This window comes from Cebidichthys violaceus, unplaced genomic scaffold (assembly GCF_023349555.1).
Source record: "Cebidichthys violaceus isolate CVI_PGR_0920_01 unplaced genomic scaffold, fCebVio1.0.p SCAF_4, whole genome shotgun sequence".
NCBI lineage: Eukaryota > Metazoa > Chordata > Actinopteri > Perciformes > Stichaeidae > Cebidichthys > Cebidichthys violaceus.
Window position 1 is genome coordinate 10,576,774 of NW_027176594.1, and position 15,218 is coordinate 10,591,991.

At 41.0% G+C, this 15,218-nt stretch overlaps 1 protein-coding gene across 2 annotated transcripts in view; it reads right to left on the reverse strand.

The window, feature by feature from the left end:
* vegfc (vascular endothelial growth factor c) overlaps positions 1-15,218 on the reverse strand; it is a 78,754-nt gene extending 63,536 nt beyond the window's left edge. For both annotated transcript variants that reach the window (XM_068727710.1, XM_068727709.1), the window contains exon 1: positions 14,656-15,218. In XM_068727710.1, the coding sequence (XP_068583811.1) occupies positions 14,656-14,772 (117 nt within the window). In that variant the 5' untranslated portion in view covers positions 14,773-15,218. The remainder of the gene's footprint in view (positions 1-14,655) is intronic.

Sequence of the window (15,218 nt, forward strand, 5' to 3'; positions counted from 1 at the left end):
CTGGTCAGTGAGAGGACTCTGACCGAGACAAGAAAGATGTCTGATCAAATACATCCACACAGACACACACAGATGCAGGTTTAAGTGTAGAGGTATTGCTTTACAGTAGACATCCACACATCCATATACACACTGAACTGCCTATTGATTCAAATCTTTTTTTGTGTAGCAGAATCTGAGTGTTTAACCAGCTGTTTATGAGGGCATAGAACACACACACACACACACACACACACACACACACACACACAAAAGAGAGACAAAGAGAGAGACAGACAGAGAGAGAGAGACAGAGAGCATCTGCAACGCCTTAAAAAAAATAGAAAACAAATTATACTAATTCATATAAACCGTATACATTTATTTTACGTCAGAGAGCAAGATGTTGTGAAGAAACACCCAATAGATTAGACTGAACTAGATTAGACCAAACTAGATAAAACTAGTTTAGACTAAACTAGAATAGATTAGAATAGACTAGATTAGACTAAATTAAACTAGATTAGACTGAACTAGATTAGATTAGACTAGATTAGATTAAACTAGATTAGACTGAACTAGATTAGATTAGACCAGACTAGATTAGACTAGATTAAACTAGATTAGACTGAACTAGATTAGATTAGACTAGATTAGATTAAACTAGATTAGACTGAACTAGATTAGATTAGACCAGACTAGATTAGACTAGATTAGATTAAACTAGATTAGACTAAAAATGAGACTAGATTATACTACACTACATTAGATTAGACTAGATTAGAATACAATTAAAATAGATCAAGCTAGACTAGCAGTTATTATTGATAATATGTAACACTTTTCCATCAGATTTTTAACGCTGCATGGTAACCATAGCAACCTCTCACCACTTCCTCTATTCAACGTCCGACCTTTGACCTGGTACATTTGTGCTTTTATTTCAAAAATGGTCGATTTGCAATGGCACACCTCTATGAAATTCTCTGATTACTTTTTACTTTGTATGTGAAGTCTACTAAATCTACAGTTCAAATAAATTGCTTTGGAATACATTTCAATTTAATACAAATTTGCAATGTAATTTAAATTGCATGCAAAAAGTGCTCTGATATCAGAATTATAGTGTTATCGGCAGGTATCCAAATTCAGGTATCGGAATCGAATCGGAACTGAATAAAGTGGTCTAGGTGTCAGTATCACAAAGAAAAGATAATCTGCATGGAGAGAGAATAACTTGAAGAAAGTGAAGAAAAGAAAGGAACAAATGTCACAACCTTTGCCTCTCTGTCCCTCCTTTCAGTCACATTCCCACTTCCGCTACATCTCTACTCTGTAAACTTGCCATCCTCCATCCATCCACCAGATGCCCTCAGACTTTCACACCTATCCCAGTCACCTGACTCGCTCAGCCACCGGCTCACATGTTCCTCATCACACTGGAGTTAGTTGAAAGCCCGGTGCAGCTCACACAGACACTAAAGGGTGCCTCGGTCGACGAGTTGGGAGTGACAACGGGTTGGTAAATAATGCCTCTATAATAAGAAAAGCAGTAGAATTCCAAACAAGAAGAAAGGGACATGTTTTATTTAATTGAAGTGGTAACAGATATTCTGAATATAGAAAGAAGTCAAAAAATGTTAAACCGCATTTTCAAAGGACTGAAAAAAAGTATTGTGTTGCTGGTATTTGTGAGATTCTTTGACCATTTCATGGCCTCATCCTACAAAAGCTGACAATAACTTTAATGTTCTCAAACTTCAGTAAATTCTACTCATTGACATGGTCCGTGATGACTTGCAGCACCTCAGAGATGGGTTATGTGAGCATGTGGTGTACACACTACTAAATCATTCAAAGTTTGACTGATCTGTGCACAAAAGTTTGCTGCACATCTGGCTGCTTGTCTAACAGTTGCTGACAGCTGATCCAGCTGTGCCACCATCACCATGAACTGACATCTGAAATCTCATTTCACTAAATCATATTTCCTTGATTCCTCCATCATGTATCTCTTCCTCGTGTCTGAAGTGAGAGGGACTAGAGATGGAAGATAAAGACACAACTAAAAGAAAAGAGAATACAACCTTCTCATGGATGGAATTTTGACTTCTCAAATGCAGGTGAAGCTAGTTACATTAAATTTATGATACTGTATGCAGCATTTTCTTTAAAAACAATGTATAGACAGATACAGAATAATCTCTGGCGATAGCGAAATCACCGAACTCAAGTGCTTCATAACAGCAGTCCAAACCAATTGGTGATGTCATGATGACTACCACTTCTTATAGACAGTCATAGTCACACCCCTTGGCCTCTGACACTGAGGAGCATCTGTGTGATACAAAGTGGACAACAGGTTGTTCCATCACAGTGTGTTTTCATGTGCTTCAGTGTTTCCCCTGCTCTTGGTCTCTCTCCTCTGCTGTGTGCTGTTATCGGTGTGTCAATTAGACACAGTGGACAGGAGGAAGGGTGCGCATCATTCACTCAAAATCAAGCAACATGGCACCATCCTGCAGGCAAGGGAGGTGTGAGAGTTTGTATTAGTGCTTTAGAACGTAACCGCCATGAAACAATCCGAAAATAACGTTTTCTTTCTCTGATTCACTGTTTTGTTCTCACTAACGCCGCTCCCTCTCTTCATTCACTCTATAGTTCGCTCGACCACCACTGCTCTCTCTCTCTCTCTCTCTCTCTCTCTCTCTCTCTCTCTCTCTCTCTCTCTCTCTCTCTCTGGGAGGAGGGGCCCTTTTAACAATGGCTGCATTCCATTTATGTGTCCCAGTATTGTTCATGCTGGCATCACAAACACTCGTCCCAGCAGCGGTTTACAGGTGTAGTTCACCTGCAATGTCACCACAATGGCTTAGAGATATACAGTGCTGTGAAAAAGTAGTGAAATTGAACATTTGTTTGATGATCTGAAACATTTAAGTGTGACAAATATACAAAAAAATAAGCAACCCGGAAGGGGGCAAATACTTTTTCACAGCACTGTATATAACCATCAGCACACATTTCTAACTAAGAGACAGACACAAGGGGAAGAGAGGGACGTGACCTTCAGCAAAGGTAGACAGCTGAAATCGAACCATGGACACCACAGTGAAAGCTCTCTAAGTAGTTCATTATTCAAGCATCTTTTCTTGTCCTCTACAGGGCTCCATACTAACTACTTCAACTTTCTCAGTAGGTGGCACCAGTACATTATCTGGTCATACTCTTTTTTTGGTAGAGCACGGTATAAATCAATGGCACTGGCTCAGTCGGTCTCTCCGCCTCATCATCAGTGAGTCAGAATCTCTCGTTGTCCAAATCCTGTGCACAAAAGTACCACATGATACGAGTGCAGAGAACACTGTTGACTTCTGAGACTTTGGAGGTGAGGATGTTAAAAACAGTGTCGGGATGTCTCCACTCCAGAGGGGGCAGCAATGATTATCATCATCATTCACTCGCATGAATGTGACCATGTGAAATTTTACAGCATGACAGTGGTTTGCTCGCACACTCACAAAAAATGATGACATATGCAACCATTTTTGTCTAGATTCCTGTCCTAATCCCAGACAACTACCTGGTTCTGCCTCCATCTTACTGGTTAACAGAAGTGAAAGGGCACATTGCATGTGTTGCAAAACCAATGAAACAAAAAAAGAAGGGGAGACGAGTTCACCAGAGTTAAGGTTGTGTTTTCTATAGGACAGGTTTGGCATTGAACGCTGACAACACTGGCTATTATCAAGAATTCCATGATATAACAGAAGGAATTCTTGTAATTAACGAATATGATTCCAATTAAGACAAAAACTGCCCTTGACCTACAATTTACAATATGTCAATTCTTGTATATTGTAGGTGGAACACACAAGCATAGAATGTGAAAATATTTTACAGAAAACATTTGCTGAGTTTAACATTTGCTGAGTTTAAAAGCGATGTCATCCTTTGATTTCATTAAATTCATATAAACAGACAAAAGTTTAAAAATTATGATAATAATAATAGTGGGAAAGCCGTCCTGATTAGATCCTTACAGCAACAATATGTGTTTCACCCATAATAATTACAGAATGCCAAATGAAGGCAAGCAGCTAAAATGCTGAACATATTTGTGAATCAGTGAATCTGCTACATGCTACATGCTACATGCTGAGGACAGCAGGTTATGTGTTAGTGTGGTAGTAGAGGTGGTTTACCTGAATGTTTAATCAGTGGCAAAGTCAGAGCCTACACAACAAAGTGATTCTCTGTGCTTGTATGGAGAGTTTTTTCTTCTCAACAGAATGCATATAATCCTGAGGACCAGATGACAGGAGCAGACCTGATTTATGAAATCTATGACCCATACATCAATCTTAACTCATATGACCTCCTGTGAGGGTCACCATGACAGATAATAATATATTTATGTAAATATATATAACCTCAAGGTATTTGTAAGGGATCTGCAGAGCTGGATAGTGTGTCATGTCCTCAGTAGAACAAATTGCTAGACTGCATGTTTTTAGAAGAAAGCCTCTTGGCCTCTCAGCTGTGACAATCTCACTTCATTATGCATTCTACCCTCACTGACCCCCATTCACGCTCCAATCCAACCCCCTCCCATTGAGACCCAGGCAGCCTAAACACAGTGTCAACTGGTGAGGTCTGCAGGTCACTCTGTGAGGGTCCGACAGCACCAGGTTAACCTTCAGATGTCACAACCCTGAATGAGCGCTCACATACTTTAAGTTCAAAGAGCATCAAGAGTCAAAAAGCCCTGCGTTAAAACGAGTTCAGAGCACTGATTCAGACAGAAGGTATTAAAGGTTGCTTTAAGAAAAATCTGTATAGAAATATAATAGACTTTGGCAAATTCTGTGCATTGATGGAGGAGTACAACTAAGAATATATATTTCTACTTTTTACATACATAAGGTCCATAAAACAGAATATTCCCCACTGATATTTTTTTTCCCCTTTATACCAACATGTTTTTTAGATGCAGACAGATGGAGTGAGGTCAGGAAGGGAGGAGAGGACAGAATGGGAAAGAAAGAGAGAAGGGAGGGAGAAGGAGGATGACTATCAGGTTTCATTAGCTTGATTTGGTTTCATCAATGTTTCAGTCCCGTGACGGATGTTAAGATTACATTATGAACATATTTACATTTGTTTTGGGATTATCCAAAAGAAATGGAACAACCCTAAGGTCTTCATCCTGACGGAGACCTGGCTCATCTTGTCTCCTCTGAGGACATTTTCATTCTGTCCTCTACACAAACAGCACAGCTGATGGACGTGATATCAGCCGAAAAAGTGGACTCTTAAAGGTGCTAACTGTGAAATTCAGAGCATATCCAATGCCTCCACATAGATCTCAACATGGCGACTGCTGAGCCAGCAGCTTGCAGCTAATGGTGCTAACAGCGCTAACAGTGCTGTAGCTGTGACCACCGTATGAGAGCAGTGCAGAGCACATTTCAGAAAAGGCCTTAGCTATGAATCATGAGAAGGGCGAATTTGTAAGTAAAACGCTCACCTTTTATATGAGATTCAATGTTATAAGTAGGTTAGAGTTATCAGAGCAATACGAGCATCCAGGCTCCCTCATGTGGCTCAAAGGTCTACTTCAAATATAAAAGACCATGTGGAAATTCTGTGGGCTGCGACCCAGTCTTTAGGAATGACTGGTGTAGAGTACCCTTGAGGCCTGATCACACCAGCATTCAAAGTCCAACAGAAATCACATTTAGTCATCCATCCATCCAGGGGTCAACACTGTATAAATCACAACAGCGGAATAATTGTTTGTTTGTCTTTCTGAATCATTGTTATTGTTAAAAAATATATTTAAAGTAATAATTTGTTATTTGTAGATCTTGTCTACAAAAAAGGAGGGGAAAAATGTAATCAAATCGTAGAGGGGGAGTGTTGTGAAAATATTTAGTTTCTAAGCCATATGGTCCAGTCCTAGAAACAGAACTCTGAGGTGGCTTCATAGAGAGCCAGCAGCATGCAGCTACCCAGCTTGTTAGGATGGAGAGGCACACCTTGACTAAAAGTCTTCACAGGTCCAAAATGTTAGACCCGATCTGAAATGTGAAGTGTAGAGGACTTCATTATGAAAAAGAGAGATCTGAAGTGATGTGGACCTGAGGACAGTCAGACCCGATCTAAAATCAGACCCACAGAATAGAAAACACCAACAGCAGAATGAGGCGCTATGGGAAAGTTATTACCATTGCAGAATGACGAGGTCAGAGGACAGACATCAAATATCAACTCGGCTTACTGATATATTTTTAGTTAATAATTATTCATTATTCATTAATAGCTCAGCATGACACTTTATTAGGTACACCTGTAAAGTCTAATCTAATCTTTTTGTTGGTATTACTGAGTCTTTGCTCTTCCTTTATCTCAGTCGAAACCATTACCATCCCTCTCTGACTGATTAGCTGCTGAGAGTTCTCGGGTTGTTTTTGGCTCAGAACACAGAAAGACAGAGAGAAGTGCAGGAGTCCAGACAGCATCAAAATGAAGATTCAATTATGAAGGATGATTGAGAATCAAGTGTATAGAGCTACATTATGTATGTGTGTGTGTGAGGTCTGGACATAACCAACACACATGAATAATCTCATGCACCTGGTTTCCACCTCCAGGGATTACAAATGAACACACACACACATGCACACACACACACACACACACACACACACACACACACTTCTGTAGAGGTCAGACCATGGCTGTGTCCGAACCACTCACTACTCACTATACATTGAGTTTGTCATTTTGTAGTGCTTTCTGAATGCATAGGGAGAATTAGGGCTGCACCATAATTGAAAAAACTGCAATATTTTTATTTCTGTGATGAATATTTTCACCTTAAATTGTGTACATTCTAAAGGGAAATGCATCAATCTGGTGAACTTTGAGAACAAAATTAAGAGGTGAATAGCGAAGTAGCAGATAACAATGTCCAGGACCTATTGAGGACATAAGGACAAATTAACAAATAGGATTGTTTTGGTGTTCATGACCAAACTCATGACAGGAAATGTATCTTTTTGTGTGCAAAAACTCAGATATGCACCTTAGCCACGTTTCCACCAAGAAGTTCCTGGTAATTGAGTCCCGTGACTACTTTTAGAGGAACTAAAAGGTTCCTTCAGCCCATTGTTTGCGTTTCCATAGCGTTCTAAAGACATGCGAAGATTAGGCAGATTAGTCCGCTGACGTATGAAAAAGCAACAGGACATGGGACGAGGGCTGCTGGTGGCCACAGTGGTTAACTCATTGCAGCATGCAGTTCAGTGTACCTGTCACTTTTATCTGACAAACACATTGAAAAAACTAAAAATAAACCTTTGTTTTGTCCCACTGTGACATTTACTGCTGCACGATGTAACAAAAGAATGAGTGTCTGTCTCCGCAGTGAATAATCTGTTGAGTGCTTTATTGACATTTGTGCTTTAGAACGTAACGGCTGTGAAACAATCAGAAAATAACTTTTATTTCATTCGCACCACTGCCACCGTTCTCTCTCTCAGCTCACTCGCACAATATCACCCTCTCTTACTGTTTCTTTTTAAAAATGAGTGGGAAATTGACAGTAAAGCCTAACTTTACCTTTGATTTTATCAAACAAAGAGACGTTCTCTCCCCTCGGCCTAAAATGGTCCTAAATCGATACTGGAGTACTTCCTAGTTGTTATGAATGAAGGGTCAGGGTTAGGTCAGAGCGCTGTGTGTGTGTTACCAATCAGTGACGGTCATCCCTGCAAAAGTTCCTGTACTTTCAGAAAGTACTAACCCCAGACTAGGGCCTGTTTGCAGGGTGAAATGTTCCCGGAACTTAAGTTAAACCATGGTCCATCCAAAGGATGATGCATAATGAATATTGTTGGATCACTATTTATTATTTCATGGGCTATTGTAAATATAATAATAAAAAAAAACGATGCACTGATTTGGACGTTGATTACCATGGCAACGGTCAAAGCTTCGCCTTAGATAGAAATAAATTATCAGATGCCAAAACAGTTGTTTATAAATACTATGAGAGAGGATTTTACAACTCTCGAAAGCTACCATGGTGACAATCTTTCAAACTAAACCATTCAACTAATCTACCACGAAAGTTTACCTGCATATTTTATTGGCTAACACAATACTTTGAATGAGCGGGGCCCCGTTCTATCCCATGAAAGTTGCTCAGTGGCGCATGAAGCCAACAAAGTTTGACAGCCAGTTCAAAATGAAGCAGATCTTCCACATCCATGGGGCCCATAGAGCACTAGTGTTCCCTTTAACCCCGCCTACCAGCTGCTCGGTCTCAGCTCGCTCACATGATAGCAGTGACACCACACCATCAGACACACACCTTCACGGGGGTCCTTTGCGGCAGGTTCCTGCTCCAGTGATGTGGATGAGTAGACACCATGCTGAAACCATGCTGTAGACGTGAGCTTTTTATGCACGGCCTCCTACAGTTTGGGAGAATATCAGTTTGCAGAGTATAAAAGATCGAAACATTTCCTCATTACTGATTCTAGTGTCAGCTAATGTCCATGCTACCTTCCATAACTGAGGCTGCAGCACTCATCAAACATTTCCACCATTACCTGCTGCAGCAGGCAGCAGTTTTCAGTGAAAAAAGTTGGATGTTTTCTACCTGCCTGGCACCAAATGGAAGGTAAAGTTAGAGATTTGAGGGGTGGTGAACACAGTGGAGCAACTTAAAATGACAATGTGTCAATGTTGTGTTTATATTGGTTGGTGAAGATGCTCAACCATTAAATGTGACACTGGATACAAACATGAGCGTATTCTAGAAAGTGTTCTGTTTATTTCTTTCTCTTACATTCTTTATATTTCATTAAAACTGCCCAAACCAAAGCCTTTACCTCTCACTATACATGTCCATCTTTTTAAATCCAGCTACCTGGATTTGTTAGATTTTCTTTTGAACCAGCATAAGGAGGGCAAACAGATGCTCCACAGAAGCTCACTGTGTCTCCCCTTTTTTTAATCTGGAGGGACTTTGTGATATTTATAGTTAACATGGTTGGTTTTTAGAGCAGATGGACACGTATCTCAACACGCAGGCGGAACAGTGAGACTGAGCTGGACGGTCCACAGAGAAATCACAGAAAATTCCTTTGGAATGATTGCTAATTACACACTACATTCTTCTGCAGACTCCAGGGGGTTGTGAAACAATGGGCGAGAGATATAGACAGAAAGGGAGAGAGAGAGAGAGAGAGAGAGAGAGAAAGAAAGAGAGAGAAAGAGAGAGAAAGAGAGAGAGAGAGAGAGAGAGAGCGAAAGAGAGAGAGAGAGAGAGAGAGAGAGAGAGAGAGAGAGACGGGGGGAAGCAGTTGGGTAGAGAATAAATAGAAACTGAGATGAGAGATTATGTGGTGACTGGGTCAGGGTAAAGGCCAAAGAGAGAGAGAGAGAGAGAGAGAGAGAGAGAGAGAGAGAGCGAGAGAGAGAGAGAGAGAGAGAGCGCTCTATTCCTAGTCATCTTCATCATGATGAAGTAAGAGTGATGGAGCAACATCAGCCCACAGAGAGCGAGAGCGATATGCTGGCATTGTGACAGGTATTTAACCACTTCCATCTGTCTACAAAGTTAAGGGTCATCTACAGATTACATCAAGGTCGTCATCACTTTAAACCATCATTAAATCTCAAACATAACAGTTATATTGGATTTGGAGGGAGGTTTTTCATCCCAGCTGGGCCTGAGTACATTGTAGACTATAGCGGTTCATCCCTGAAACATAACACGCTGTTTCTGTGCACTCAGATGGAAAATCTAACACTCAGTCTGTATGTGTGTAAACAAGAGTACCAAGATGGTTTTTAAATGAGCTCAGCAGGAAATACATTCATGTCCAATTAATTTACATGTGCTCATACATTGTGGAGGAAATTCAAAGCTACTCTAATCAATATTTCATATGAACGATACATCAGATAATGTTTTTGGGACAAAGCCACACAGAACTATCATCTTACGCTACACTTCCTCTCAGTTTCAGCTCATTGTTTGGTAGTTCTGCTGACAGATTAACTGTTTGGTTCAGTCTCACCACTCTCATCTACCCTATACCTGCAGCAGGCCACTGTTTCCAGCAACAAAGCTTTTATAATGTCACTGTCCGCTATCTGTCCTGCACAGAAGACCAAACAAATGTAGTGACTAGCTGTTGGACATAAAGGAGCATTTAGCAGTTAAACATTTCCCCGAGGAGTTGTTAGAGACCAAAACAGAGTTCAAAGAGAGGCACTATTAGACTCACATACATCAGGTGGCTCGAAGCACGACTCCAAATGCACATAGGAAGGGTCAAGGTTGAACTCGTGCTTGCCACAGATCTGTGCTTGCGGGCAAGAACAGCGGTTTCCTGGGTGAAAGTCCTGTGTTTGTTTGACCCATCCATCAGCACTCCCACCCTCCCTAAGCAGACTATCGCACACTTTATACTACATCAGTTGCTCTGAGCGTCTAATGTGGGTGGATGGGTTTACATCGGAAGCACCGGTATTTGACGAGTTGGCATTAAGAACAGGTTGGTGTATAGTGGGCAGCTGTTTGCTAAAATGTATTCCATATCAATGTTATAATGGGATAATATGGAAACGTTGTGTTTATTGCTTGTTGGATGCCACCACCTGGCCAAAAATCGATCAATGCAAGTTAAAACACAACAATATAACACTCTGACTCCTACAAATTATGTCCTGATATGATTAACAGGCTACATTTGATCCCAATGCAGGTTGTAGTTGAACGCTTCATTACCAGGGCAACAAGCTCTACAGAGGATGTTGGGGTGAATGGTTAAGTGTACAAAACACGTTCATGGTTTGTGTGTTCTGTCTTCTGCTTCAAGTCAACATTGATTTTCAATGTTTTGCCAAGCACAATCTTTACCTGACCTTGTACCATGTGATTTAGGTTGCCTAAACAGAACCATAACTTCAACATTGCTGTAGTATCCGGTGTGGACAATGAAAAAATGAAAAACGTTGGAAGTGAAGATTTTGCAGATGCCTTAACAGTGCCAGTCCTCTTTAGTACTTAAGTACTTTGTTGTGTTTGACTAAAGTTGTAGGCATTCATTGTATTGCCATGTGTGGTAAATACCCAGTCATCTGGTACTGGAGGCAGGAATTTCCATAAAGTACTATTATTTCCAACTAACATTTCGAAATACTATTTGTTGCAAGATTGTTAGGTCGATAGGCTTACTCTCAAAAACCCCAAAGCAATGAAGCAAAAAATATTCTGGAGCAGATCCCACAGCGCAACATGAAAACTAGATATGGAAAGCCAATAAAAACATGGAGGAAAAGGTAAAAGACAAAGAGCAACCATGGACGTTATGAAGACAAATGGCACTGAACTAGTTTCATTGGGGAGGTTGTTTTTCCTCCATAACAAGCCAAGTGTAGTAAGTCAAATGAGTCAAGGAGGATCTAGGCTGAACTATGCAGATCTGTAGTGTATTGTATGTACTGAGGTGTAACATAATACATACAGTACCTTCAGTCCCAACATGAACATGGGTACTTCCATGCCTGAACTCATACAGACATGTTTGGAGTCAAGCTAATGTACTTTCTTGAGGATTGTAAACTGCACATAAACACCCAGTGTAGTCTTGATTCATTTTGCAATAAATACACATTTGACACAAGCAGCCCCTAGAGGCTGTAATATCCATTACACTTCACAATATATAGGTTTTGAAAGGCTGTTTGTAGAGTTGAGCTGAAAACTCGAATGAAAGGATTATCCAGTGCGGATATTATACTAAGAAACTCCAAGCATGAGTATCATACAAGTAAAATGTGTCAATATTCATACTCATTAAGAAGGAAAATCCTTGTTGGCTACAAGCTGTGTCTACTGTCCACACATTTCAATGACAGGCCAGCCACACACAGAGCTCCTCCCAGCTCCTCTCAGAATTCACTGCAGCTTTTTCTACTATCAACTCCTAGTGGCCTACATTACCCACAATGCAACTTAACCACTGGCAGTTGAGTCTGAGATGCGGCTGTGTAATATGCTAGAAGCAGCCAGGCAGCAACCTCTAGTTCTGCCAAGTGAGGCCAATGCAGAAGTGTCTTAAAACTTGCATTATCTCTACTGACCAGCAGGGGACGACTCCTCTGGTTTCAAAAAGAAGTCAGATTGTATAGAAGTCTATGACAAAATGACTCTACTTCTCACTTGATTTATTACCTCAGTAAACATTGTACACGTGAGTTTATGTCTCAATCTCTAGTTTCAAGTCTTCTTCAATACAGCATGGTGTTCATTTAGTAAATTATGGTCCATTTAGAGTCAAATAGACCATAAAGCAAGGTATGCTTTAGGGCGGGGCTACTGTGATTGACAGGTTTTTCTTTACCAGAGACGTATTCGGTGTCTCTACATTACTCCTCCGCATTCCAAATATGGTAACTTCTGTTCATAGGTTGCAAAACAAACAACATGGTGACAGCCATAATCCAAGATGACGACAGCAAAATCGCCAAACTCAAGTCTTCAAAATGTCAGTCCACAAACCAAATGGTGATGTCGCGATGACTACGTCCACTTCTTATATAGTCTGTTGTAGCAGCTAATGTAACCTGGAGCCTCTAGCCTGCAGCAGTGATTACTTTAGCTTTATAACTTGAAGCCTCAACTCCAAAACAACACTGATTTAAGTGACATCACCTGAAGACATTTATCAGACTTCACACAGCTCCCTCTGGAGCCACTAAAGGCTTTGTACTACTTTGTTTAAATGCAATCACACTTCCAAACACCTGGAAACAGACTGATGTGTAAAATTGGTGTTGTTCCCCTTTAAACTTTGTCTGTTTCAATACTCAAAACTGTCTTCAACCCATTCAATTAAATCATAAACAAAGCCAATAACAAAAGAGGGACATTAAGCTCTAGATCATTAACCTTAAATAGTACAGAGAGGATATTTAGCCTTCAATAAAATGGCTAATCACGTACTGTCAAACATCACTTGTCAATTCCTGCTTTTAATTGCATCATCAATTCGAAAAGAAAGGCTGAGCAGAAGGCTAGAGATGGCTTTGTCTTCAAACTGAGAGCTTTTCTGCACTGAGCTGAAGAAAACCGACTGAACCACTCATTTTCAGCATGAAACCATCAATTCAAGTGTGGTAAGCCAATTAAATGTTTTTTTGAAAGCCTCATTCCTACCACTGCATTATCTCCAAAGCTGCTATCCCTTGTTACTTGAACTCCTCACAGTGAGGGCTTTAAAGGTGGAGGACAGGAGCTGAGGGGAAAAAAACTCATCATCCCAATTAAGAGTCTACCATGATCAAATGGCTGCATGTTACTGCTTAACACTTATTCCCCCCTAGCATAAACACAAACACACACACACACACACACACACACACACACACTTGACCCCTGTCACCTGCCTTCATTGACTCTTTTCTCTGGCTAATTTGAAAACATTCTTTCCTAATCCCCCCCGTTTCCCTTCCTCTCTCATTCTATAGGAAATCTGCTGTGCTGGCATGACATTAAAGAAAAGTAGTTTGCAATGTGTAATGTAGTAGTGAGTAAAACTGTGTTTTCTGGCCATGTTTTAGCCATTTCGCGCCATTTGGTTCATGTAAATTTCCTTTCACAGGGCATGTGGGTTATTTGTCTGCATTATCTGGGTAAACAGGCAGATTGTGTAGGCTACAGATAAAGTGAACCTTTGTGGTCATATTGGTTGTTTTTCCAATGGTAAAAGTGCACGGCACAGTGGTACGGGCACATTTACTCGGGATAAAGGAAAAAAATTTGGTAAAACATTTAAAATATAATTTACATAACAATTCAATTCAATGTATTTGTATTGCTGCAAATCATAACAGAAGTTACATTACAAGTTACAGGGGACTTTTCATATGGAGCAGGTCTAGACCATGTGGATGCGTACAAATGGTGTATTCCCAGCAGCTGCAGAATTTACACACTGATGACACACAGGTGTGTGTCTGTAGGTGTAGTGCAGTGATATAGTGCACTTCTATAAGGACGGGGCACCTGTTTAAGTGTGCAGAGTGTGTAGAGCACACGCTCTGTTGATAACAGCTTCACGTTCCCTGTGAACTGAACTTCAATATGTTGGGCCCCTTTAACAAAGTGATCAGTGAATGTCTGGATTTTAGAATTGAATGCAGTCTGTAAAGGTGGGTTAAGTTAGGTGGGTTAAACCGCAAGGTGAAATCTGTCTGTCAGTCCTCTGTAACGGGGATAAAGGGCTCTCCTTCACCCACAGCTTCACTTTTCACTTCACCTTGCTGTGATGGACTCCATACCAGATCCCTGGCAGGCCATTGAGTTGCACACCCACACTAGCCTAATCTAAGAAGGACCTGTACAACATGAAATACCTCCATCAAGAGTCCCTCAATGCCGCTACCACTATATGAGACAGTAATCAGCTGTCCCTCCTACTGCATTACTCCAATAACAACCTGCCTTAAGGTCACTTTTACACTATGAGGTCCCGAACCTTTCTGAAGCCACATGATGGACCCTGGTGGTCCCTGAACCCCCTTTGCTCCACTTCACTTCACTTCACTTCACTTCACTCCACTCCACCTCTAACATGCTCTCAGACTTACCGGGTCGTCCATCTGCTCTTGCTCGTAGTAATCATCGTAGTCGCTGTGGCTGAAGTCGCTGGCGAGGTTAGTGTAGAGAAGATATGCCAGTAAAATATATATTCCCAGTAGGTGCATGTTTATAAAGTCCTCACGCGTTTATGATCCGAGAAGCATAAAAAGGACATTTAAAAAAAAAACTCCCGTGTCTGCGCTCCCCTCTCCTACTGCCGCTGATAACTCTCTTTCATTTGGCCCCTCTCGCGCTCTCTCTCTCTCGCTCTCTCTCTCTCTCTCTCTCTCTCTCTCTCTCTCTCTCTCTCTCTCTCTCTCTCTCTCTCTCTGTCTGTCTCACTCTCCCTCTCCCTCTCTGTCTCTGTCTCTCTCCCACTTTTCTTTCTTTTCTTTGTCTCTCTCTGTCAAGGTCCAGTACTTGTTCCACAGGGAGACTGCAGGATGTGTATGGACCCCCCTGTGAATGAAAGCCCGGTCATATGGAAACAGATCAATCCGGTGGGTCCCAGCCTGACGCGTCAATGACAACCGTTAACCGTTAATGCGCAAAATTACAGGAAGACGCACGA